The 27936-nt window shown below is 38.5% G+C and overlaps 1 protein-coding gene across 10 annotated transcripts in view; it reads left to right on the forward strand.

Moving 5' to 3' along the window:
* Positions 1 to 27632, forward strand: part of LOC111153177 (heterogeneous nuclear ribonucleoprotein C (C1/C2)) — a 57608-nt gene extending 29976 nt beyond the window's left edge. For 4 of the 10 annotated variants that reach the window (XM_022512013.1, XM_022512011.1, XM_022512012.1 and 1 more), the window contains 6 exons: positions 4865 to 4979; positions 5582 to 5629; positions 26008 to 26168; positions 26647 to 26760; positions 27003 to 27163; positions 27263 to 27632. In XM_022512013.1, coding sequence (XP_022367721.1) covers positions 4865 to 4979; positions 5582 to 5629; positions 26008 to 26168; positions 26647 to 26760; positions 27003 to 27163; positions 27263 to 27346 — 683 coding nt within the window. In that variant the 3' untranslated portion in view covers positions 27347 to 27632. The remainder of the gene's footprint in view (positions 1 to 4864; positions 4980 to 5581; positions 5630 to 26007; positions 26169 to 26646; positions 26761 to 27002; positions 27164 to 27262) is intronic. The other 6 variants (XM_022512017.1, XM_022512015.1, XM_022512021.1 and 3 more) reach the window with 3 other exon arrangements.
* The last annotated feature ends 304 nt before the right edge of the window (positions 27633 to 27936 follow it).

Here is a 27936-nt window from a genome sequence, read left to right on the forward strand (position 1 = left end):
GGCTTTCTCTCTTCAGGATGCTGTGAATTTTTTTCCCCTGAAGTATTTCCATGTTGGTGTTTACTTACAGAACTACACAGAACTTAAGCATTTCATGATGATTGTAGCATTTAATAAATACTTCTTACATAACATGATTTATTATAAAATTTCAGCTGGTTTTGTTTTTAAATAAGTGACAGCTCCACTCTTGGAGTAAACAGCATTATTCTTAATATCAGGAGCAGCTCTCTTTTTTTAAAGATGTTATTTTATTTTTAAAGTTTTAGTTTTTAATTTTTTTATTTGACACAGCAGGAGAAGGGGGAACAGCAGGGAGAGGGAGAAGTAGGCTTCTAGCTGAGCAGGGAGCCAGATGTAGGGCTCCATTCCAGGACCTTGGTATCATGATCTGAGTTGAAGGCAGACGCTCAACTGAGTCACCCAGGCACCTTTCTTTCTTTTAGAGAGGGGTGGGGCTGGAGAGAAAAGGGGAAAAATCTGAAGTAGACTCCTCCCCTGAGCACAGAACATGATGGCCTTTGGGGCTTCATCTCACAACCCTGAGATCATAACCTGAGCCAAAACCAGCAGTTGGATGCTTAACCGGCTGAGCTGCCCAGGTGCCCCTCGACAGCTTTTTAGACTATTTTGAATGTTTGGTTACTGTTTCTCAGTGGCTCTTTGCATAAAGAACTCTCATTCTAGAATAAAAGTATTGTGTAATTTGTAAACACTTCTTTTTTTTTTTTTTTTAATTTTTTTTTTTTAAAGATTTTATTTATTTATTTGACAGAGATCACAAGTAGGCAGACAGGCAGGCAGAGAGAGAGAGGAGGAAGCAGGCTCTCTGCTGAGCAGAGAGCCCGATGTGGGGCTCGATCCCAGGACCCTGAGATCATGACCTGAGCTGAAGGCAGAGGCTTTAACCCGCTGAGCCACCCAGGCGCCCCTTGTAAACACTTCTTAAATGCTAACTATTTTTAAAAATCCCAACCATACTGGATTGGGATGGAAAAATACTGGAAGTTAGAGAACCTTGTAATCCTTGACATTGAAGATCCATGGAACAGTTGTAATTGGAGAATACATAAGAAATTTTCATACCTATTTGTCCTATATCCAAAGTACAAGAAAACACATGTATAAAACTTTGGTATCTGTAAAATGGCTGTGTCATAAAATGAAGTCAGGGTTTTTCATGATATATTTTTTTTTAACTGTCATGGAAATTTACTAACACAAAAGTAGAGAAATTTAATGAATTTGTAAGTACATCTCATCTTGTTAAATACCAATATTTAGTCATGTTTTCATCTATTTTATTGGTTTTCTTTTAAATTTCATTAGAATAATTCTAAGACTTCATATATCCTGCAGATAAGAACTTTTAACAAAATGTAAACCACACTGCTCTTATCACATAAAGAAACTCAACAATAATTCCTTAATACCATCAAATATTCAATCCATGTTTAGATTTCTTTATTATTTCAGACTTTTTTAATAACTTGCTTTATTCAGATCAAGATCCAGTCCATGTCCACATAGGCATTTGATTAATTACCCTCCCCCCCCCTTTTTTTTTTGACAGAGATCACAAGTAGGCAGAGAGGCAGGAAGAGAGAGAGAGAGAAAGAGGAGGAAGCAGGCTCCCTGCTGAGCAGAGACCCCCCCTCCCCCAGTGTGGGGCTCCATCTCAGGACCCTGGGATCATGACCCGAGCCAAAGGCAGAGGCTTTAACGCACTGAGCCACCCAGGCGCCCCCGATTAATTGCCCCTTAGATGTCTTGAAGTCTTGAGTTTCCCCCATACCTTCCTTTCCTGTTTGAAAAATTTGTGACCTTTAATTTGTTACTGATTTGGTTATTTGTGGTATCATTTAATTTGTTCTCTACCTCTGTTTTGTGTAATACTGCCAGATCTAGAGCAGCACTGTCCAATAGAAATGTAAATGTGTATACTTCAGACACATCTGAATTCAGGCTTGTGGCTAGCAGCTCACTATATTGGACGTGCAGATCTAGAATAGGATAATTTGTAGGTTCAGGTTTTACATCTTGATCCATCTGTGATAAAGTTTGCCATCAATTTTCCACCTTACTGGTGATCATCCATTGATGATCATTGATGAGGTATTTCATAAGGGGTTGCAAAAGAGTAGATTTCTAATTTCCCTCTGCTTAACTTTTCTGAAATGAACAACTCATTAATATTTGCTTTTTCTGAAATACCATTCATGTTGGAAGGACCAGATAAATTTTTTTCAAAAACTGTTCAATAGGAGCATCTGGGTGGCTCAGTGGGTTAAAGCCTCTGCCTTCGGCTCAGGTCATAATCCTGGGGTCTTGGGATCGAGCCCCGCGTCGGGCTCTCTGCTCAGCAGGGAGCCTGCTTCCTTTCCTCTCTGCCTGCCTCTCTGCCTACCTGTGATCTCTGTCTGTCAAAATAAATAAAATCTTTAAAAAAAAAAAAAAAAAACAAAAAAAAACTTCAATATTTTAGCTTGAAGGGTGGGCAGCAAAGCATGGTTTATTGAGCGACAGCGAAGTGTTAGTACAAAGCTCCCAAGCAGGGAAGGGACCCTGAAGAGGTTGCCCGAGTGTGGGTTTTTTTGAAGTTCTACAAGCTCTATACCCAACATTGGTCTTGAACTCAAAACCCCTAGATGGAGAGTCACATGCTTTACAGACTGAGCCAGACAGGTGCCCCTATAATGTTAATATTTCTAATAATTTAAATTGGTGTGTATTAATACATTACATATCCTTCTTTAGAGCTCAGAATATTTCATCTGTAGCCAGTGTATCCTGTGTCCTTGAGACCTTAGTTTTTTGTTTTTGTTTTTTTAAGATTTTATTTATTTGACAGACATCACAAGTAGGCAAAGAGGCAGGTGCGGGGAGAGAGCAGGCTCCCAACCAAGTAGAGAGCCCAATGGAGGGCTCGATCCCAGGACCCTGAGATAATGACCAGAGCTGAAGGCAGAAACCCAACCCACTGAGCCACCCACGCTCCCCGAGATCTTAGTTTTATAATAATTTCATTGCATCCTTGCTTTCTGGCATCACAAGATATTCCAGGTCTTCTGATGTATTTCTTGACCTAAATCTGTTTGCCACTTAATAAAATAATGGGAATTACCTAGAAGCCACAGTCTGTACACCAGGGAGTGTTCATTACTGATTTTTAATAGTTTTTGTCTAGTTTTAGTAAGTAGACTAGGAAGCACTTTTTTAAAGAAAACAAAACAATTTTACATGTGCTTAGTTCCACAGTTTCAAAATAACCATGCCTGTTTGTTTTTTTACAAAAATTAAGATTACTAAGTACTTTTTTAGATTTGAGATTTTTTATTAGTATATATCCTATTCTGGATATTGACTCACTACTACAGTTTAGGACACATGGAATAATTCTATAAGATTGTGTAATCCGGGCACTTAGATGGCTCAGTTGGTTAAGCATCTGCCTTTGGCCCAGGGTCCTGGGGTCCAGTCAGGCATCTGGCTTTCTGCTTAGCAGGAGTCTGCTTTTCCCTCTCCCTACTCCCTGCTCATTCTCTGTCTCTTGAATGGATAAATAAACTATCTTCAGGAAAAGTTGGGGGAGGTTGTGTAATCAACTTGATATATAATCTCGTTCTGTTTTTATTTTAGAATTGCGTTGTTTTTTTTTGTTTTTGTTTTTTGTTTTTTTAAGAGATGGAGGTGTAGAGGTGGGGAAAACTGTGCCTGGAACCTACTCAGATAAAAACAAGTCAACTGTAAAGGCAAGGTTGTTCTTAACAGTAGGTGCTAGAAATTGGAAATGAATTTAGTGAACCAGAAACTCTTCAGATTCTTCATTAATGTAATGAAGTTCAGCAAATAGTGTACTAAAAGTCTTTTTCAGTTGGTCATTTGATGAACTAAGTTTTGGAGAGGTGGTTTTTGACAAATGGACTCTTGTTAGAATAAGGAAGAGATCATGAATTCTTTTGTTTGGTAGGCAGTGAGTCGTAGGACTATATAGCTGGCCATGTTGGAATAGGTGTTTTTAAAATTACGTTTATGGAACCTAGGACTTTTTCCTTTGTTCCCTTAATTCCCTTTTCTTGGTTTGTGTGTGTATGTGTGTGTGCGTGCGCACACAGAGACACATGCGCACGCACAAATGTGTATGGAAAAGTTGAGCAATTGGCTGAATAGTAGTCATCTAAACTATTACTCAACTTTTTAAAAAATTTTTATTTATTTATTTGATAGAGATCACAAGCAGGCAGAGAGAGAGGAAGGGAAGCAAGCAGGCTCCCTGATGAACAGAGAGCCCGACGTGGGGCTCAATCCCAGGACCCCGGGATGACCTGAACCAAAGGCAGAGGCTTTAAACCCACTGAGCCACCCAGGCGCCCCCTATCTTTCAACTTTTACAGCTGATCCTATTTATAAGGAGAATGAAAATTCACCTTTGGGGATACTTTAAGGGTATCCTACTCATAATAATTCGTGAATTGCTATGTATTTTATATCTCTGAGGTCAGTCATTCATTCCTAATATATGCTCTTAGTAGTGAGAGTTTCATTTTATTGGGAACTGAGGGTAGAAGGTGCCAAAGACAAATGGTCATGTCTTATATATAATAAGTGTATATATGTCTTATACATAATGAATACCTTTTTGTTACAGAACAGAGGATAAAGGATTGAAAAATTAAGTCCTAGCCTTGTAAAAATTCATGAGCCCTTTTTACATAAGAAAAGATGGGACATCATGTTCAGTGTTTCTTGATTTATATACTACTTACACATCTTAAAACTGTAGTTTAAGATGCTACACTACCCCTACAGGGTTGTCGTTAAAGTTTTTGTCTTTATTTTTGTTTTTTGTTTTTGTTTTTTTCAGATATTAATCTGGCTGCAGAGCCAAAAGTGAACCGAGGAAAAGCAGGTGTGAAACGATCTGCAGCGGAGATGTACGGGTCAGTACCAGAACACCCTTCTCCGTCCCCTCTACTCAGGTCCGGAACTTTATTATTTATAACTGCATTGTGTCCATCAGTGGGCATCTTCTCTATCTGTTTTCTGGATGTGGGGAGGGTTAACTATAGTATGTTTTATCTGTGTAAAAATGATGCTTTATTAATTTTTAATTAGTATACCTCCTTTTCGCCCATTTCCCAGAGAATTGTTAGAATTCCCTGAGATTTTTTTATTTACTAAAGAGCAGTTTGGTATTTTTAACATACAGTGAAATCTTTGGAGAGGAGTTGTTTAGTTTGTAAGAAGCTGGGAAATACGAAAGGGAAGGAGAATAGCATAAGAATATTTGGTTTACTGTTGTACTTTTCAGTGTTCTTATATTAGTGTTATGTTTTATGCTGGAATTGTAGCAGATTTGTGCCTAAATTTGCAAATTAGCTGCTGCATGTCCACTGGCTTCTAAGATGATTGGAATTTTAGTGATTTGTTGCTTAAATGATTGGGAATTATTCCATGCTAATCTCTTGATCTATTTGTTATGGTTGGTTTTGCATGGTTTTTTGTTTTTGTTTTTCCCATCTGCTGTTGTGAATTTACATCAACAGCTCCAAATTAATCCTCTTTGGTATTTATTTTTCAGCTCCTCTTTTGACTTGGACTATGACTTTCAACGAGATTATTATGACAGGTATGTTAAAGGTGTTTTGTCTTGTCTAACCATTTATTTTTTTCTAATATGTAATGAACATTATCTTGTAATGAATAACAAAGATGTTTTCGAGCTACCCCCTTTGTAAATATAATGGAAAATCCATCCTGCAAATGGTCAGGGGTAGACTAGGGTGGGTGACATTTCTGTTGATTTCAAAGAGTCAGTTTATATATTGTCAGGGCATACGGGAACACGTCTAGTATTTTGTTTGCATTCGTATGCCAACTAAAAGTAAGGACTGACTTGTCAAATGATAAAATAGGACTTACGTAGCATTTCCATGTTCCCTTTTTATTTCCTTATTGCATACTTGCCACTGGGCTTTGCACTGTAGAGTATTATAGCAAAACTACTTAAAGATCCTAAGTCTCTATTGAGCAAACCAACTAATACAAAATAGGATACAGTAAGCATACATAAATGAATTAACAATATAAATTGCTCTAGGGGTTATAAAGTGTTGAAGACTTGCAGATTGGGGGTGGTGGTTGACACCATTCTAGAAGGCAGGGTGGTTGGAACAGCGGTTGATATGTGTGTGTGCGTGCACGCGTCTTCAGAAGAGCATTAGTATTCGTTGAGAAATAAAATCAGGAAGGTGTGTAGATAGGGATATGTTATGGATGGTTATGAATTAAAGATTTACACATGATAATAGGAACTAGATAACTGGGGAATGACAGTACACAGAAGATACTAGTATTAACTAGCATTCGGATAACATTAGTCTTAATGAACATTAAGGAGATACTAAGTTTATTTGGTTTCCTGCTTTTTAAATAATGCATTGTTATATGGAAGTATATGGAGTGTACTCCTACACTGGACTTGACCTAGTATGAATTTTCCTTTGCTATTTTTCATCTTAGGTTTTCAGTATTCCAGTCATTAGTATGGTGTTAATATATATAAGAATTTCAGTTAGATCAATTTCTGCTTTGGAAATAAAAGTAATAGCTTTCTTGATTAGGGAATGTTTTCCCAAAAGAAAAATTTTTGAACTGAGTAGATTAGTCATGCCAAGGGATTTGGGTAATGAAATCAAGTCAGTCAGTAAACACTATGAGTAAAGACCTGAACATAAATACTTTTTGTATCCTTTTTGTGTTTGAGACAGATATGGACTGCAGCAGGCTAGTCATTAATAGGCCAAAAAAATAAGGCTAGAAAAATAGTTTGGGCCTACATTGTTAAGGTCTTTGAATGCCATATTAAGGTTGTGTGATTTGAGTATTCTTCATGCATCATCAGAATGGTTATTTCATTTGTCCTTAGAGATTTCTTCACATTTTTGTGTCTATTAGTCTGAATACATATCTTAAAAACTATGCTGATTCTCATATTTTGAAAATATTAAGGTATTTAAAAACAGAACGGATCTGGGCATCTCTTTGCTAATGAAAATGTGATCATTGGGTGAGTGACTTGAAGCCCCTGAGACTTAAGTTTATCTGAGGCAACTGCTCCCCCCCCCCCAAAGATTTATTTATTTATTTGACAGAGAGAGAGCTCACAAGTAGATGGAGAGGCAGGCAGAGAGAGGGAAGCAGGCTCCCCGCTGAGCAGAGAGCCCGATGCGGGACTCGATCCCAGGACCCTAAGATCATGACCTGAGCCGAAGGCAGCGGCTTAACCCACTGAGCCACCCAGGCGCCCGAGGCAACTGCTCTTTACACTCAACTCTCTGCTTAAGAAAATACTCAGTGCCCAGCTATAGCTTTAAGGATCCTTGTACACATGGTCTAGGTAGATTCTTGAGTGTTGGTACATATATATATATATATATATATATATATATATATATATATATATACACTTTTTTAAAGCTTCTGAAGTTTGATGTCAGAGTCAAGAATCATTTATAAGGGATGAGGAAGTAGTTTTTATTTCTGTAATTCTTACCCTATTTCTTTGTCCATGGCTCCCTTTAGAAAAATTCTAGTACATTTATATATATGTGTATACATTCTAAATAATTTGGGGGTGTACCTCGAACTGGAATGCAAGAAACCTCCTGTTTTAAATTGAGTGTATAGAGATTTTTAACATGTACAATCCTACCTTTTTCATGAGAGTAGCTATCTAAAGTTTTAGTTGTCCTGTTGAGGCAGTAAAACTTAGACCATCCCTACCATCATCCGTCCCACTATTAGTTCAGAAAAGATTGTTTTTGAGTGAGGACTTACCAAAGGGTTAATTGAAAAGAGATGTAAACAGGAAGAAATAGTGAAGAAATTTTAGAGATTTGCAGAAATACCTTCAAATTTCTTACCACTGCTCTTTGATCCTAAAAGTTGGTGGCAATGCCACCACTGGCCTTACTCTTCAGTTTTTCAAGAGGAAAGAGAATACCTTTAGTTAGTCTGATGGTATTACTTGATTTTTTTAAGATTTTTACTTTTTATTTGACAAGTAGGCAAAGAGAAGGGGGGAAGCAGGCTCCCTGCTGAGCAGAGAGCTAGATGCAGGACTCAATCCTAGGACCCTGAGATCATGACCTGAGCCGAAGGCAGAGACTTAACCCATTGAGCCCCCCCAGGCGCCTCTAGAAAGACACTTTCGATAACCAAGCAACCTGGCAGTAGTGGGTAAAGAGCCAATTCAAGTGTATCACTGAGGTCTGTAGTAGGAAAATGAACATACTTAGTTAAAAATAAAACTAAATCAGGAAAATTGCATTAGTTTCTGCTTAGAAGTCATTCTTAACATACTTTATTGGCAAGGTTAAGACTTCTACTATCTTAGTTGCTAACATAGTGATCCTAAATCATCTGTGTTGGATTCCTTATTAAAACAGAATGGAACATTGGCTCTAAGATGAACTGAAAGCTCTGGGTCTTCCTGTGTAAATGGGGTTAAATCAGTGTCTGCCTAATCCCTTTAGTCATACCCTTACGAACACCGAATTCACATAAATGTTTCAAGACATAAATTTGGCATTTCTCTAGGGTTTTGTTGTTGGGTTTGTTTTTATTTTTGTTTGTTTTAGATTTTATTAGAGAGCCTACATGAGCTGGGGGAGAAGGAGGAAAAGAGGACTCCTGCTGAGCATGGAGCCTGATGCAGCATGATGACTGGCTCCATCCCAGGACCCAGGTCATTACCTGAGCCAAAGTGAGACACTTGACTGACTGAGCCACCAAGAACCCCTAGATCATTTCGTTACCATCTAGCTTTCTTCTACTTACTCTTAATGGTAGAGAGGCAGCTGATACGGAATGTAGGAAAGAACAATTGAATCTGAAGACTTCAAAGTTAGCAAAGAAGCTTATGACCAAAGTCATGTAATCACGGATTTCTTACCTCTAAAATGGAAATAATGCCTACTAATATAGTGGCTGTGAAGACTAAAGGAAACATGAAAGATAAATTGCATTATAAGGGCGTCTGGTGGCTCAGTGGGTTAAGCATCTGCCTTCACCTCAGGTCATGATCTGAGGTGCTGGGATCAAGCTTCATGTTCGGTTTCTGCCCCTTACCCCCTACTTGTGCTGTCTGCTTCTCAAATAAATAGAATCTTTAAAAAAAATTTTTTAAAAATTGCATTATAAATATACCCACAACCAGTGGTTAAATATAACTACAACAAATACAACTACAACCAGTGAAGACCATGAGGATTCATTCCTATTTATTATCAAGATCTTCAGATTTCTTACATGTTAAATTTGCTGGAAGTTGTACTTCTGATTTTATTAATCCTGTTAATACTGCTGTATATTATTTTGTTGACACGTACCAAAATGAAGGGACTTGTGGATACCCTACCAGTTCTCTTTCCAGAAAACTAACATCTGTAGCATAATTCAAGTTCTTTATGTGTGACAGCAGTCTTACCAGCTAATGTGTAGTGAAATGAACAATGATTAGTATTTGTTTTCTTACACCTTAATTAATTTTTTTTTTTTTAATATTTTATATGCTTATTTGACAGAGATTGCAAGTAGGCAGAGGGGCAGGTTGGTGGCGGGGGAGCAGGCTTCCTGCGGAGCAGAGAGCCCGATGTGGGGCCTCAGTCCCAGGACCCTGGGATCATGACCTGAGCGGAAGGCAGAGGCTTTAACCCATTGAGCCACCCAGGTGCCCCAGCTTAATTAATTTTTTTACTGTCTTCTAAAACATCTCAATTTAAATATATATAAAAGAGAACAGTGTAAGGGCACCTGGGTGACTCAGTCAGTTAAGCATCTGACTCTTCATTTTGGCTCCGATACTGATCTCAGTGTTCTGGGATTGAGTCCCTGCTTGGGCTTCACACTGGGTGTGAAGCCTGCCTAAGATTCTCTCAATTGCGCCCCCCACACCCCTTTGCAAAAAAAAAAAAAAAAAAAAAAAAAAAAGAATAGTGCAGAGTAAAAGATAAAAAGATTGCTTTTATAAACATAATCCCAGTACCATTTATACTTAAAATAATATTTCGTAATCTCATCTGTTTTCCACAGATTTGATTCTGTGGGTTACATTTTTGTGTATTTTAGCATGTTTCTCTGCCACCTTTATTTTCTCTGATCTGCTTGATAGATTTGCAGGCTTGATGAGATTTCAGGATCTGTTTTCTTTTTTTTCCCTTTCCATTAGGGATCAGGGAACAGGGCTTAAGGGAAACAAGAGCAGAATACTTCATAAAGGCATTATGCATTTTAGTCATCATTAGTCTGATTTTTGACAGAAATTTTAAGGATGCAGGAAGCATTGAGTATTTTATAAGGAGAAACACTTTAGATATCAGGAAGTAGGTAATTAACAGTGTTTTCTTAGAATTAGAATGACTCGTATTTTTGTTCGGGGATGAGTGGGCATTTCTGACAAGTCCCAAGGATTGTAAATACTTTACCTTTAAAACTAGAGGATAATTGGGGCACCTGAGTGGCTCAGTGGGTTAAAGCCTCTGCCTTGGGCTCAGGTCATGATCCCAGGGTCCTGGGATCAGCCCAGCATCAGGCTCTCTGCTCAGCAGGGAGCCTGCTTCCCTTCCCCTCTCTCTGCCTGCTTGTGATTTCTGTCTGACAAATAAGTAAAATCTTTAAAAAACAAAACAAAACACTGAAGGGTAACCTAATGTTAAGACTTAACCAAGTCACTTATATTTTATATGTTGTCTGCTGAGAAGACAATGGAATCAGATTCTGTAGTTTTATGCTACATCCTGCACTGATTTTAATTCAGGGTGTGGGTGGAAAATTTAAAACTGTTACCTGTGATCATTTAAGATTACCATAGTTTGTGGGTCTGTTTTTTTAAAGATTTCATTTATTTATTTGAGAGAAAAAGAGAGCATGAGAGAGAGGGAGAAGCAGACTTCCCTGCCGAGTAAGGAGCCCAGTATGGGACTCTGATCCTCGGACTCCAGGATCATGCATGACCTGAGTCAAAGGCAGTCACTTAACAAACTTGAGCCACCCAGGTGCCAAAATTACCATAGTTTGAAAGGATTCTCAGTACATGTTGTACCAGGAATGGTGCCGTTCTTCCAAAATTAAATAAATGTATTTGTTAATATCTTAGCATTATTATAAGGATCAGATTTTGCATTATAATGGTGGAAAAGTCCAAATGATTATTACTAGGTTTTTTCCATAAGTTACTTTTTTCACTGATTACCTGAATTTAGGCCTTTTGTTTTTGTTTTTAAGGCCATTCCTAATTTTAGAGTTGTTAGAGGTTTTGGGGATGAATTTTAATAATTGCTGATATATGTGGAACTACCATTTTAGATCTATTAATATCTGAGAGACATACTGTCCCTCTGTTTCACATATACTGTAAACTAAGATTCATTAATCAAAACATTTTATTCTGATAGGATATAGCCCCCAAAGTAGTTTTTTGTTTAGTGATGACTATTCATGGACATCTATGTATAAAACCAGGGGATTTGCATAAGTCATGTCTGTGTGTGACAACATTACTGTTTGTTGATGTTGAAAGTGAAAACTTGAAAGCTTCTGACAGATCCAATTTCAGTTGTCCTATTGAATCTTGTTGCTTCTAGGAACATTGTTGCTAAAAGACTTCTTGTGTGAGCAGTTGCCTTGAAATACTTAAAGTGATTTCTTTTTCCAAATCCTTAAAATTTATTTCTAATTTATTTACAGTCTCTTTGCGCATTGAGTTTTAGTCATTCACTTTTGAAATGATGGATCATTAGAAAGCTGTTGTATGTGCTCTTGTGCCGGAAGTATTGTAATAAAAATATTTAGCACATTGCTGGAGAGACAGGGGCATTAAAGCTCTTTTTTGTTTGTTTGTTTGTTTTTTGTTTGTTTGTTTGTTTTGAGGGATCTTAACCTTTAAAGCAAAATTGAAAGTTCTTAAGTATGTTGACTTATGCATGGTATATAAGTGTTTAGTATTTGTGGCAATATTTCTATAAACATTTAGGGTCTCCTTAAGTATAAAACCATCCATTTTTAGAGAAATAATGAAATGTTACGGGTTTTTTTTTTTTTAAGATTTTATTTATTTATTTGATAGATCACAAGTAGGCAGAGAGGCAGGCAGAGGGGGGTGGGATGGGACGCAGGCTTCCCGCTGAGCAGAGAGCCTGATTCTGGGCTCTATCCCAGAACCCCTGAGATCATGACCTGAGCTGAAGGCAGAGAGGCTTAACCCACTGAGCCACCCAGGCGTCCCAATGCTGTGGGTTTTAATCAGTTGTGATCCCACTTTTCTTTCCCTTACGAGGTAACCTGTGAAGTTGTTCTGAAATTACATAATGATAATGGTTGCATAAATTTGTGTACACATTCAAAGGGTTTATTGTATGGTATGTGAATCATATGTCAGTTTAAATTAAAAAAAAAATGCTCAGCTATGGACAGGCAAGTAATTCTCAGTCATTCTTCTATTGAGAACTTGGGAGCACAGGAAACAATGTGTCTAGTTACTAGATTTGACAGTAGGCATAGTATGAAAGCTGAGACACGATAAACACCTGATAAACAGATGATGGTTCAAAAAGATCCTGATTTTGGGACGACTGGGTGGCTCAGTCGATTAAGTGGAGCCTTCGGCTTTGGTCATGATCCCAGCTTCCTGGGGTCGAGTCCCACATCGGGCTCCTTGCTCGGCAGGGAACCCGCTTCTCCCTCTGCCTGCCACTCTGCCTGCCTGTGCGCGCTCTCTCTCTCTGACAAATAAAAATCTCTTTTTTTAAAGATTTTATTTATTTATTTGACAGAAATCACAAGTAGGCAGAGAGGCAGGCAGAGAGAGAGAGAGAGAGGAGGAAGCAGGCTCCCCGCTGAGCAAGAGAGCCCAATGTGGGGCTCAATCCCAGGACCCTGGGATCATGACCTGAGCCAAAGGCAGAGGCTTTAACCCACTGAGCCACTCAGGTGCCCCAAATATATAAAAAAAAAAAAAATCTTAAAAAAAAAAGATCCTGATTTAGTTGAGGGTCTTTGAGGACTATAATAAATATCATGCATTGCGTATGGTACATGAATAATAATGTAAACCGTGTAAGTGACTGAACTGTAAAAATTCTTCCTTTAGAGCTTTTTCAGAGTGCTACTCCATATCTAAGTAAATATGCCAGCGCACCATGAATATAAAGAATGGAATACATCAACTCACATAACCGACCATAGTATGTGTATGACAAGCTATATGTTATCTAATGAAGAAACTGTTGTATCAAGCACTATATGATAACAGTGAAGAACTTGATGTGGAATTAATATCCTGTCGGCTGTTATGTTCCCTTTATTGTACAGGATTGTGTCTTAGGAGAGTGAGTCATGTTTTCTTTTGTGGAGCTCTTGTAAGATTTGAAGAGGGCCTAGGTAGTTTCACAAAGTGCTATATTTCAACTTGCTTTTGATACTAAGGAGGAGGTTTTGCCACAGATGGGTTAGAGGTACAGAATTGTTAATATATCTGGTTCTATTTGGGGAAGCATCCAGCTGTAATTGGAAAGAGTATTGGTTGGGTACCTGGGTGGCTCAGTTGGTTAAGCATCTGCCTTCAGCTCAGGTTGTGATCCTAGGGTCCCGGGATCAAGCCCCATATCAGACTCCCTACTCAGTGGGGAGCCTGCTTCTCCCTCTCCCTCTGCCCCTCCCCCTGCTTGTGCGTGCTCTCTCTCTGTCAAATGAATAAATAAAATTTTTAAAAAAGAGGAAAGATTGTTGGTTGTAGAGGGCTTTGTGTATGGCATGTTAAACATATGTCCCATAGGCAGATATAACTTAGAAACCGCTTCATGGCTAGAAAAGAGAAATTAGAGGGGAAAAAGATGTATTAAGTAGTTAACATTGTAAATGTTGGAATGGAGAGTAGGTACAGGAATTTCTGAAGTAGACTGGTCTTGGTGTAAATTACTGAGTTATTAAGAGAGTGTTTTGTAGGGAGAAAATTATGTGGTATAACTTCGATTTTTTTTTTTAATCTTTCATGACTAAGATCATACTAGTAAAGGTTACATGAAAGGGAGGTTTAGAGGGTTTGAGTTGTTTGAAGTTTGGGGGAAAATGTTGATGCTTCTCTTATATCTCTTTTCTAGGAAGGTATCCTGGTAGACAGTGGAGAAAAGTAGTTGAGTACAGTGGTGGAGAGCTAGATCTCCATTGAAATGCAAGACAAGTGAAAGAGGCTAGCCATTGTACTAAACTAATACTTAAGCACTTACTTTGTTCTAGGCACACAAAGTTTTAGGTTTTGGATTAATTACATAAACAGTGAGTATAGATTGAAGCTCTTCCCCCCTTCATGTTACTGGACTTAGTGGGCCTATCCTCTTGTCCTCATCCTCTTTGCATTTTTCTGATACTCCTGAGTAGCAGTGGACCTGAAGGAAAAACACTTGAACTATTTAGGTTTTGAAGAATTGGGTGAGACCCATCTGCTTGGAAAGGCATGTGATTCAGATCTGCAGGGTTCTTCGCTACTTGCCTTTGTAGGTGTCATTTTAAGCATAAGGTGAAATTTTGCATTTGCTCTGAGCCCCTCTTTATTTTTTGCATTGAAATCTGATCATTGCTAGGAGGATTTAATTGAGGGCATGGTTTAGTACAAATATACTTTCAATATAAACCTGGTTATTATGGACTTAAAATTTTGACACCACATTCTTTATTTCACTTAAACATTCATTTTGGGGTGTTTAGTGTGTGTGTGTGTCCGTGTCCCTGTACTCTTCTTAAGGAGGTAGGAGATATTTCTTTCCTGGGGAAGCATTTGACCCTCAGTTATTCACAGCCAAGTAATAATCATTCTTCTGTCAAGGACTTGGGAGTGCAAGAGACATTAAGAGTCTAATTACTAGGTTTGACAGTAGGCTATAGTATGAAAGCTGAGACAGGATAAATACCTGATAAGCAAATGATGATCTAAAAAGACTCTTGAGAATCTGCTGTATGATTCTGAATTAAATGCTGTTCTGGTTATAACCTAATACAAAGATAGCCTCTGCTTTTTAAAATCCTATTTCAGGATACTCTTAATTCAAATAAGTTTTGTCATTCCCCTTGACATTAATGTGTCTTGGTGTGTTTGGTTTTGTTTGTTTGTTTGTTTTAAGATTTTATTTAATTATTTGTCAGAGAGAGAGCACGCACTGGCAGACAGAGGCAGAGGGAGAAGCAGGCTCCCTGCCAAGCAAGGAGCCCAATGTGGGACTTGATCCCAGGACGCTGGGATCATGACCTGAGCCAAAGGCAGCTGCTTAACCAACTAAGCCACCCAGGCGTCCCTTTTTTTTTTTTTTTTTTTTTTTTTTATTAATCAACTTTATCAGGGGCACCTGGGCGGCTCAGTTGGTTGGGCCACTGTCTTTGGCTCAAGTTGTGATCCTGGAGTCCTAGGATTGAGTCCCACATCGGGCTCCCAGCTCCCCAGGGAGTCTGCTTCTCCCCTCTAAGTTTCCCTTTCATGCTCTCTCTCACTCTCTCAAGTAAATTTTAAAAAATTAATTTCATTGAGAGAGATATGTATTATATATATGTATTTTTAAAAGATTTTATTTGAGAGAGCATGGCATGGGGAGAGGAAGAGGGAGAAACAGACTCCCTGCTGAGTGTGGAGCCGTATCTGGGGCTGAGCCAAAGATGTTTAAATGACTGAGCCAGCCAGGCACCCCTGTAAAATTCTGTGTGTGTGTGTGTGTGTGTGTGTGTGTGTGTGTGTTTAAGGATTTTATTTATTAGAGAGCACAAGCCAGTGGCGGGTGAGGAGGGGAGAGGGAGAAGCAGACTCCCCACTGAGTGGGGATCCTGACCCAGGCTTGATCCCAGAACCCTGAGATCACAACTCAAGCAGAAAGCAGACACCTAACCAACTGGGCCACCCAGGTGCCCCTAAAATTCATTTTAAAGTATACAATTCAATTAGTACATTTAGAGTTGTGTGGTCATGACCACCGTGTTCTAATTTTAGAACATCCCCCCAAATAAACACTTTACTTGTTAACAATCATTTTCTATTCTATTATCTCCAGACCTAGCAACTACTAACCACATTCTGTTTATAGTTTTGCCTATTTTGGACATTTCATATCAGTGGATTCACACAGTATTTGTCTTTTATGACTGATTTCTTCCACTTAATACTTTTTAAAAATTTTTTTGGTTTTTATTTATTCATAAGAGAGACAGGGAGAAGCAGGCAGAGCAGGGAGCCCGATAATGGGACTCAAGCCAGATGCTTAACTGACTGAGCCATTCAGGCGCCCTTTCATTTAATACTTAATGGTTCATCCATGTTGTACCATTTGTTTATACTTCATTTCCTCCCCCCCCCTTTTTTAAAAAGATTTTATTTATTTGAGAAAGCGCATGAGCAGGGAGAGGGCAGGGAGTCCAGTGCAGATCCCAGGAATGCAGGATCATGACCTCAGCTGGAGGCAGAGGCTTAACTGACTGAACCATCCAGCAGTATAATTGCTGGATTATATTCCATCGTATGGATGATACCATGGATAAATTTGGTTTATCCATTCATCAGTTGGTGGACATTGGAGGTGTTTTCACATTTTGAATGATGTTACTATATAGACATTTGTATACACATTTTTGCATAGACATGTTTTCATTCCTCTTGCGTATACTAATATGAGTGGAATTGTTGGGCCTTAATGGTATTTCCATGTTTAACCTGAGGTACTGCCATACTGTCTTTCAGAGCAGTTGTACTATTTTATATTCCCATCAGCCATGTATGAGGATTCTACTTCTCCACATCTTTGCCAACATTTGTTGTGTTACTATTTGTTCTTATTATTTAACTTGAGAGTGAACAGTGTTAACTCCTTGTGGTTTTGATTGGCATTTTCTTAAAAAGTAGTGATTTTGAGCAGCACCTGGCTAACTCAGTCGAAAAAACATGGAAGTCTTGATCTCAGTTGTGAGTTCAAGCTCCGCATTGGATGTAGAGATTACTAAAAAATTTTTAAAAATCACTTTGTGTATTTGTGTGTTTATTAGATACTTGTTTATTTTTGGAGAAATGTATTCAGATCCTTTGCTCATTTTTGTATTGGGCTTTCTTGTTGAATGTAAGTCTTTGTATGTTATAAATACAAGTCTTTGGATATAATATCTGATACTGACATTTTTGAGGTTTATTACTGTTTTCAGTGTCTTATAGTTCTGCCTTGTCATGGGAGATAATGTTAACTGTCGCTTTATACTAAGGACCATTTACTAGTTCATAAAGATTATGGTTTTATTATAGATTGAAGAATTACAGAATTCTAAATTGTTTTTGGAAATTACATATAGGCAGTAGGTATCTGTGGAAATAACAAAATAGAACATTTGTCCAGTAGAACTTTCTGTGGTGATAGAAATAAGAAATATTCTGTATTTACGTGGTTAATGTATGGGAGACATTAGTCACATACGGCTGTTCTGATTAAAATGTGGCTAACGTGGGCGCCTGGGTGGCTCAGTGGGTTAAGCCTCTGCCTTTGGCTCAGGTCACCATCTCAGGTTCCTCTAATAGAGGCCAGCTTCATCCTGCTCTCTGCTCAGCAGGGAGCCCGCGTGTGCGTGCACACACACACACAAACTTGTGATCTCTCTCTCTCTCTCTCTCTCTCTCTGTCAAATAAATAAATAAATAAAATCTTTATTTTTAAAATGTGGCTAATGAGAGTGAGGAACTGAGATTTTATTTATTTTTTTTTTTTTAAGATTTTATTTTTCAGAGAAATAGAGTACAGGCAGGCAGAGGGAGAAGCAGGCTCCCTGTGGAGCAAGGAGCCAGATGTGGGACTGGATCTCAGGACGCTGTGATCATGACCTGAGCCTAAGGCAGCCACTTAACCACTGAGCCACCCAGGCATCCCAGGAACTGAGATTTTAATTTGAATAGCCACATGTGGCTAATGATTACTCAGTTTGACATTGCAGATCTAGAAATTGGCAAAGTTAATAAGCCTGGGTCACATGAATTTTTAGTAGTGTTGAGTATGAGAATTGAAGTGACTGGAGACTTCTTTTCAGGCAGGAAGTTGGAGAACTCAGCCTGCAGTTTCAGAACAAAGTTGATAAGGAATATTGATGGGTTATCCAAGATTTAGAAATGTATTACGGGCAGGGGCGGGGGTGTCGCCTGGGTGGCTCAGATGGTTAAGCATCTGCCTTCAGCTCCAGGTCCTGGGATTGAGCCCCATGTCCTGCTCCCCTGCTTGTGCTCTCTGTCCGTCCCTCTCTCAAATGAATAAATCTTTCTTTTAAAAGTATTTTATTTATTTATTTGTCAGAGATCACAAGCAGGTGGAGAGGCAGGCGGGGGGTAGGGGAAGCAGGCTCTTCGCTGAGCAGAGAACCCCATGCGGGGCTCAATCCCAGGACCCTGGGATCTTGACCTGAGACTAAGACAGAGGCTTTAACTCACTGAGCCACACAGGCACCCCTAAATAAAATCTTTTTTAAGAAAATGTATGGGGTTCATTGGTGACTTTGACAGGGCTAGGTTTTGATGATGCTGGTTGGGACAGAAACACTACAAGATGATTTCAAGAATGGAAAGATAAAAAAAATAGGATACCTTTTTACATAACAGCAGAATTTACTCTCTACAGTTTTAACATAGTATAAACAAGGTGTACAGTATCAACAGTGTAATCAAGGTAGAGAACCTTCCATACTTGCAAAAATTTACCATGAAGCACTTTTCTATCAACTTGCTGTAGCCCCTGGCAACCACAAATCTGTGTTCTCAAACAACTACTTAAAAGAAATTTCTCAGCTAAAGAAGTGTACTCTTCTGGCCTGGGATGGGCTTACATGTTCTTAACATGTGGTCCATAAACAATATTCTCAATAAATACTCTTTTAATGTTGGCTTTATAAAAAAAAATTGCACCACACTGACAGTTTTTAAGACACTACCTTTGGAAAAGACCCAAAGTGACATTTGGGGAGTATATATGTTAATATTATAACAAATGAATAAGGTTATAATTCTTTGGAAATTGTGTCTGTTAAAAAGATTGTCACCTTAATATAAGGCTTGATAAAAGCAGAAGCAAAGATTATTATTTTTTTTTGTACATAGTCTTGAATCTAGTACTGTTCCCGAATGGATTGATCAAAGCATTCCCATCTTATTGCTCCATTATTTTTGTTTAGAAAATTTTCAGGTGAATTTTCAAGTTGTCTTTCCTGGAAACACCTGATTTTGTGTTAACATAGCTTGCCAGATGAGTCTGTCAAGACAAATTAGTGTATTTTCTTAAGAATCTTGGACTCTTGTTAAATTGTAGCTTTTTTTTTTTTTTTTTGAATATATATAATTGGGTGCATCTTAAAATGAGTGGGTGTGGTTTATTTTTCCCTGCCTCTCAGAGTTGCAAATAAATCAGTGAGGCAATTTTCATTTGTACATATTGAAATTACAGATGTTACTGAGTTTTCAAAAATACCCCTAAATACTAAACCCATGATTCTTTATTAAAGATTGTAGAACCATTTATTCAAATTGTTTTTTCTTTAAAATTTAATAGCTTCAGTGCCACTATACATTGAATGATCTTTTGCAGCATACTGACTTGTCCTTTAGTCCCTTTATCATTAAGGTGAGCGGGGCTTGCTGTTTTTCAGTCGTACATAGATCATTTATATTCTTTATTTCTTTCTGTCTTTCTGTATTTCTTTCTTTCTTTCTTTCTTTCTGTCTTTCACAGAGAGATTGCAAGTAGGCAGAGAGGCAGGCATGGGGCGGGGAGTGGGGAGCACGCTCTCCGCTGATCAGAGAGCCCGATGTGGGACTTGATCCCAGGACCCTGAGACCATGACCTGAGCCGAAGGCAGAGGCTTTAACCCACTGAGCCACCCAGGCGCCCCATTTTTTAAGATTTTATTTGACAGAGATCACAAGTAGGCAGAGAGGCAGGCAGAGAGAGAGAGGAAGGGAAGCAGGCTCCCTGCCGAGCAGAGAGCCCAATGTGGGACTCGATCCCAGGACCCTGAGACCATGACCTGAGCCGAAGGCAGAGGCTTAACCCACTGAGCCACCCAGGCGCCCCCATATTTACATTTTTTTTAAAAAGATTTTATTTATTTATTTGATAGAGATCACAAGTAGGCAGAGAGCCGGATGCAGGGCTCCATCCCAGGACCCTGAGATCACCTGAGCCAAAGCAGAGCCTTAACCCACTGAGCCACCCAGGCGCCCCTCATATTTATTTACATTTTGATGCAAACCTGAATCAAACATTACACAGACATTTAAACCCCCCCCCTTTATTATATAAATAAAGAAATAGAGACTTAAATCATTAGGATGAACTTTAAAATTCTATAACTTTTTAGTTAAGTATTTGCATGTTAAAATGAACTTTATACCATAATCTTTAATCATGCATTTAAGGTAATTTCATTGTGTTATTTTACATTAAAAAGCAAATGAAATGGGGCACCTGGGTGGCTCAGTGAGTTAAAAACAAATGACATGATTTTAAAAGTCTGAGGCGGGGGCGCCTGGGTGGCTCAGTGGGTTAAGCCGCTGCCTTCGGCTCGGGTCATGATCTCAGAGTCCTGGGATCGAGCCCCGCATCGGGCTCTCTGCTCTCTAGGGGAGCTTGCTTCCTCCTCTCTCTCTGCCTGCCTCTCTGCCTGCTTGTGATCTGTCAAATAAATAAATAAAATCTTTAAAATAAAAAAAAATAAAAGTCTGAGGGGTTGTACTATGTATAGTCTAGTGAAAAAGGTTCTGGTAGTTTTACAAGATAATGGAAAATATTTACCTAATCATTCAAATATGGTTTCATAAAAGCTTTTATAAAGAATGGGAAAGAACTATCCAGAAACAATATTTTTTAATGTTCAAAGACCGGTTACTAAAGGCCTTGATTATTGAATAGTTCTCTAAAGAGTGTTCTGAAGGTTTACCCTCGATGGAATGGTGGGATACCTGTAGTTGAAGTTGTAGATTGTCACAGAGTGAGCACACTGTCAAGAACCAAACTTAAAACAGTTATAGTAGCAGAAGAGCTTCCTTCACTCAGGGCTTTAGTTCCAACTCTTTAAATGAATTGTCAGTACACTGGTGGCTTGAGTTTGAGGTGAGTATCTCATCAACTAGGAGTTTATTTAACTAGTAATTATTGGAACTAGGATGCTGTTCATTGGCTCTTAAACTCTGTACGTAATTTTTGTTACTGTATCAACATGGTTTTCTCTAGATGTATCCCACAGAATACACTCTATGGATAGATTCTGTTAATCTCACTTTCCTAAAATCACTCTTTTTGAATCTCATGGATTTGTACATATTTTTCTCTGTACTTCTTTAAATTAAAGCACATTTTAGGATGCCTGGCTGGTTCAGTCAGTAGAGTATGTGACTCTTAGGGTGGTGAACTCAAGCCTCATGTGTGGCTTAGAATGTACTTAAAATCAATTGTGGGTTTTTTGGGTTTTTTTGTTTTTGTTTTAATCTCGTTTCTGAGAAATGACTCAGATTGGTCTTTTTTCCTGCATCAGTGATTTTTAACTTGATAGGGAATAGATAAATTCATGTAATTTTAGCAGTTTCAGAGATCTTCACACATTCTAAAGCCAAACAACGTGGTGGTAGCCTGTAAAATCAGTCCTTCTAGGAAAATCAATCATAAGCAGGGAGAAACATCATCTTGAAATTTCATTGTAGATTAAAAAAAAAAACGAAGCAGAAGAAAATACTTTCTGACACTTGAATGGAGTTATAATGGGATTGCATATTTAAACTGAATTTGATAAATTCGTATTATACAGGGAGGAGGGAGTATTTTTATTAGATTGCTTATTAGATTGCTAATTCTTATAATTAAGAATTCTAATAATTCTTATTAGATTGCTCTTCCCTACGTTGTAGCTTTTATTCTTCTATGATTTTATTTAAGAGTACACAAGTGTGGGGGGAGGAGCAGAGGGAGAGAGAAAAGCAGACTCCCTGTTGAGCCTAGAGGGTGTCATGACCCTGAGATGGAGTTCTGTGCTGAAAGTCAGATGTTTAACTTACTGAGCCATTTTTTTTCTTTTTTAAGATTTTCATGGGCCTAGAATATCTGACAGTTGGGTTTCCAGAACTACTGTTTCCTATTTGGTAATTAATATACCTAAAATTATTTTTAATCCTTCTAAAAAATTTTTTTAAAGATTTTATTTATTTATTTGGCAGAGATCACAAGTAGACAGAGAGGCAGGCAGAGAGAGAGGAGGAAGCAGGCTCCCTGCTAAGCAGAGAGCCTGATGCGGGGCTCGATCCCAGGACCCTGAGATCATGACTTGAGCCAAAGGCAGAGGCTTAACCCACTGAGCCACCCAGGCGCCCCTAATCCTTCTAAATTTTTAAGACAGGAAGTAGGTATGGTATAGTAAATATATTCAGGAGAATACAGATTTTCACTATACATTCTAGTTGTTTCTACTTTGGTAGGATGAAGTCTAAGTCTGAATCAGGGTTTTTGAGACCCAAAGGTCGCTGTTCTGTCTAATCATCTAAGAAACTTGCCTTTGTAAACTTTGATTTTATTTTTAAGTAACTTCTACACCCAACATAGGGCTCGAACTTAACAACCTCAAGATCAAGAGTTGTGTTCTCTGCTGACTGCCAGCCAGGCATCTATGTAAACTTGTTTTTAGTAACTTGCAGTGCTTAAGTTTTTGCTTCGAGATTAAGACAGTTTCTTTGTCTTAACCTGTTCAGATAATTAGCTAGCTAACGTGCCTCCACAGTTTTTTAATTTCTTTAAAATGGTATTTTAATGACTTTTTAAATTCAGGCTAGATTTTATACCAACACTTAATGTCCAGATTTCTCATTTAGAGTGCAGTCATAATTCTCGGGATTTAGTGTTTGTTCCTTTGTTAATGAAACTTCCATGAAGACTTTTTAATGACTTGAGCTTTATCACTAGGGAGTCAGCACATGCTACTTCCCTTGATAAGCAAGTAGCTAATTCTTGAAGCTGTAGTATTTCCTATCCCTTTGACCTTGAGTGTTGTCATAGTAGGCATGGTTTTCATGTTTTCCCAATCATGCACTTTGACATTTTACAAGGAAGGTTTACTTAAACTTCATTAGAGGAAATCTTTGTGTGTTTTTCAAGAGCCCGTTTTTGCTTGAGCAGCAGCTAAGTTCCTGGCACTGAATGCCCTTTAGCACTACCACTTGGTCCTCGGAAAATTTTTTTTTCTTCTGAAAACTAGAGCATTTGACTTCCATTTATATTCATGGAGCCATTACATAGATTCAAAACAAACTGCATTTCTTTCTTTTTTCTTTTCCCAAAGATTTTATTTATTCACTTGACAGAGATCACAAGTAGGCAGAGAGGCAGAGAAAGAGGAAGGAAAGCAGGCTCCCTGCCAAGCAGAGAGCCTGACGCGGGTCTTGATCCCAAGACCTTGGGATCATGACCTGAGCCAAAAGCAGAGGCTTTAACCCACTGAGCCACCCAGGTGCCCCACAAACTGCATCTCTTGCCTCATTTTCATTGTGCCAGTTTAGCTGCATCAGATGAAATTGTATGGTTCAAAAGGAAGTTCCAGTGCCCACAAGTACAGGAAATTGTGAAATGGCAGGATCATTAGTTTAGAGACTGGGGCCAGTGCCAGTGTCAGTGAATGGATTGGTTGGGAAGGGGTAGTTTGTATGTTTGAATCTAACGGGATTAGGTCATGAGATGTTTCATGCCCACGTTTGGATAACTCATCTTCATTTACCTCCAGAAATTGCTTTTAAATAACATCATCTAGCACAAAGAAGAGTGGTTACTGAATTATTTAATATTTTAAGTTAACAGTTTTTGAATTATTAAACTGTGGGAAATTAATGGGCCAAAAGAAAATAAGCTTTATGTGTGGAAAGTAGTGGATATAATAAAACATTACTCTAAGTATCTTTTTTGTTTGTGTTAATTCCCATAAACCATGCCAAACTGACAAATTAACAACTCACTTAAAATTTGTCTGCTACGGGGGGCGCCTGGGTGGCTCAGTGGGTTAAATCCTCTGCCTTCGGCTCAGGTCATGATCTCAGGGTCCTGGGATCGAGCCCCACATCGGTCTCTCTGCTCAGCGGGGAGCCTGCTTCCTCCTCTCTCTCTGCCTGCCTCTCTGCCAACTTGTGATCTCTGTCTGTCAAATAAATAAATAAAATCTTAAAAAAAATTTTTTTTTGTCTGCTACGGGACACCTGAGTAGCTTAGTTGGTTAAGCATCTGCCTTCAATTCAGATCATTGGGATTGAGTCCCACATCAGTCTCCTTGCTCATCAGGGTTCCTGCTTCTCCCTCTTGGCTGGTGCTCTCTCTCTCTTTGGCAAATAAAATCTTTTTTTTTTTTTTTTTAATTTAAGATCTTATTTATTTATTTGACAGAGATCACAGGCAGGCAGAGAGAGAGGAAGGGAAGCAGGGTCCCTGTTGAGCGAGAGCCGGATGCGGGGCTCGATCCCAGAAAAGAAGTATTGGGAAGAAAGAATTATAATTTTCACTGCTTAAGTGAAAATTATAAACTAGTACACTCATTTGTTTGGCAGTGTACCACGTGTTCCTTCTTAGTTTAGGAAAATGTTCCCGTCATAGCTACTTCTGGGAAAAAATAAGCTACTGCTATATTAAAGTAGGATGGAAATGTTTTAGATTAAGTTGGGTTGAGAAGGTTAATTATCACTACCTAAAGCATTGGAGACTTAAAAATTCAGAGATTAGTCACTGATGAAATATCTTGGAGACTAGTTATATAGTTGAATTACAAATTTTTAAGGCTTTGTAATACATCACTTTAGGCAGAGCAGCAGGTTTTAGGTAATTTTTGTAGACTAATACCTTGGAATTAAGGGCCTTGGAATTAAATTAGTTATTAAAAAGGTACAGAACAAAGTTGAAGGATTTTTTTTTCCCCAGTGGTAGATCTTACCTTCTTGTGCTGCCAATCTCTTGTAAAAATAATAAAGAAATGTAGAGGTTTTCTAGAACTGTTACCCATGTAAGAAGACTTTTTGTAACACTTAGAATTTTCTCTTTACGAATAAGAAAGTCAATACCAAGCCATCACTTTGAGGTATATCTTTAGCAGTCACTGGGATACTCCTGGACTCCAGAGGAAGCAGCAGTTAAGCAACCAGTGAATGTGAGCTGAATGTGTGCTAGGCAGTGGATTTAGGCATTAATGAATAGCAAACAAAACAGACAGTATTCCTCATCCTGCTGGAATTGGAACTATGAGTGCATCCTCTGCCTAAATGTTGTTAGAATGGATTATGGCTTTTATACACTACCAACACGTGTGAATGGCTCTTAGTACCAACTATCCGTTCTATATGGTTCAATTCAGTATGACTACTAATAGTAATAATTTATTTCTGTACTCACCATAATTTATTTCTATATAATAATTTATTTCTATACTCCCCAAATACATACATACTCACTCTGTATACTCTGTACATTATTTATTTATTTCTATACTCATCAAATTTAGCTCACCATAAATAACCACTGTTTGCAGATTCCATTAATTGCAATCCATTTTTCTGAGTACTTTATTTGGAATTGTTTTCTAAGTTTTATTTATTTATGATTATTGTAGCGTATATGGAGTAAAATTTAAAAATATACATGTAGTCTATTCATTGTACAAAGTAATACTTACTAATACTGCCAGAGTACAGAGGAACTTTGATGTTCATCCCTTAAGGCCAACCATCATTGGATATGCATGTGTATATGTAGTATTTTCTTGAAGTAGCGGCTGTATTGAAAACAAAAGAAGGAAGGCTTTTACTGGACCTTGGAATAAAATTAGCAAAAAGATACAAATTGGTAGACAACATTAATTTATTATTTTATAAGGTCACTGATGGAGCTTGCTGACTTAATTTTAGTTGTGAAGGACGTCTGTTTTCCTTTTATCCAATAGGATGTATAGTTACCCAGCACGTGTTCCTCCTCCTCCTCCTATTGCTCGGGCTGTAGTTCCTTCAAAACGCCAGCGTGTATCAGGAAACACCTCACGAAGAGGCAAAAGTGGCTTCAATTCTAAGAGTGGACAGCGAGGATCTTCTTCCAAGTCTGGAAAGTGTATGTATTATTGCAGTTTTGTGATTCTGCTACTTCTGTGTTGTTGAAATAGGGAAATTAATGCAGTTAGTAATGTTCAGGTTTTATACTAATGGCTTTGTGTGATCAAAATAATGGAAGAGAAGATAGTGATTAAGGGGCCAGTTAAAGTATTTGACTTTAGGGAGCTAGTAAGCGCTTAAAAATTTACGAAGTGTGTAAGTCAAGTCAAACAGTACAAAAAGTGCTTTCAAATATAATTGAGATCTTCAGTAGGCCTACAGAAGTAAGAATACTGTTGCTAAGGGAGTAGGCACATTAGATTCAGTTTTTAGCTACCAACTAAGTCATCCCCATGACCGGGACAGTATGATCCTGGCTCCATTTCTCCCCTAGGATCCCCTCTGGCTATTGCCTTGTGGTTTAGTTGGAAATTTGTTCAGCATCTGGTAACTTCTGGTAGAGTTGATCCTAATACAGAGTTTTGTTTGTATTAAAGTGAAAGGTGATGACCTTCAGACCATTAAGAAGGAGTTGACCCAGATAAAACAAAAAGTGGATTCTCTACTGGAAAGCCTGGAAAAAATTGAGAAAGAACAGAGCAAACAAGGAGGTAAATGGCCTTGCAGCTTGTTGGGTGTAGACTTGGGTTAGTTACTGAAGATAGTTGAAGGTACATGTTGGAATAGTGGGGTATAAAGCAATTGAATATGAAACTTGGGGAATTTGAATTGGGAAGGGCATTTGTGTGGGAGGATTTAGATTTGTGCTGCAGTTCTGTGATCATTAATGGGGATTGTCTACATCCTGTGGACATTACTTGCCCCTAGACAGACTTGTCCTTCTCATCCCCAGTAGAGATGAAGAATGATAAGTCAGAAGAGGAGCAGAGCAGCAGCTCCCTGAAGAAAGATGAGACTAATGTGAAGATGGAGTCTGAGGGGGGTGCAGATGACTCTGCTGAGGAGGGGGACCTACTGGATGATGATGATAATGAAGATCGGGGGGATGACCAGGTGAAAACCACGGGAAAGGAAAGAAAGAGGTGGTGGAGGGGGGAGCAGGGACACATGGAGTGCCTCTAACTCCATCCTATTTGTGTCTGTTTCTCACAGCTGGAGTTGATCAAGGATGATGAAAAAGAGGCTGAGGAAGGAGAGGATGACAGAGACAGCGCCAATGGCGAGGATGACTCTTAAGCACATAGTGGGGTTTAGAAATCTTGTCCCATTATTTCTTTACCTAGGCGCTTGTCTAAGATCAAAATTTTCACCAGATCCTCTCCCCTAGTATCTTCAGCACATGCTCACTGTTCTCCCCATCCTTGTCCTTCCCATGTTCATTAATTCATATTGCCCTGCGCCTAGTCCCATTTTCACTTCCTTTGATGCTCCTAGTAGTTATGTTAAGTCTTACCCTGTAATTTTTGCTTTTAATTTTGATACCTCTTTATGACTTAACAATAAAAAGGATGTGTGGTTTTTATCAACTGTCTCCAAAATAATCTCTTGGTATGCAGGGAGTACAGTTCTTTCCATTCATACATGAGCTCAGTAGTTGCTTCCCTAACTGCAAAGGCAATCGCATTAGTTGAGTAGCATCTGAGAGCAGCTTTGAGTTAGAGGTATGTGTGTTATACCCCACATAAGAGTGCTTTGTGGGGCTGTTCAACACAAATGTAACAATGTATTTTTGTGAATGAGAGTTGGCATGTCAAATGCATCCTCTAGAAAAATAATTAGTGTAATAGTCTTAAGATTTGTTTTCTAAAGTTGATACTGTGGGTTAT

This window comes from Enhydra lutris, unplaced genomic scaffold (genome assembly GCF_002288905.1).
Source record: "Enhydra lutris kenyoni isolate GAN:26980312 unplaced genomic scaffold, ASM228890v2 scaffoldscaffold31, whole genome shotgun sequence".
Lineage (NCBI taxonomy): Eukaryota > Metazoa > Chordata > Mammalia > Carnivora > Mustelidae > Enhydra > Enhydra lutris.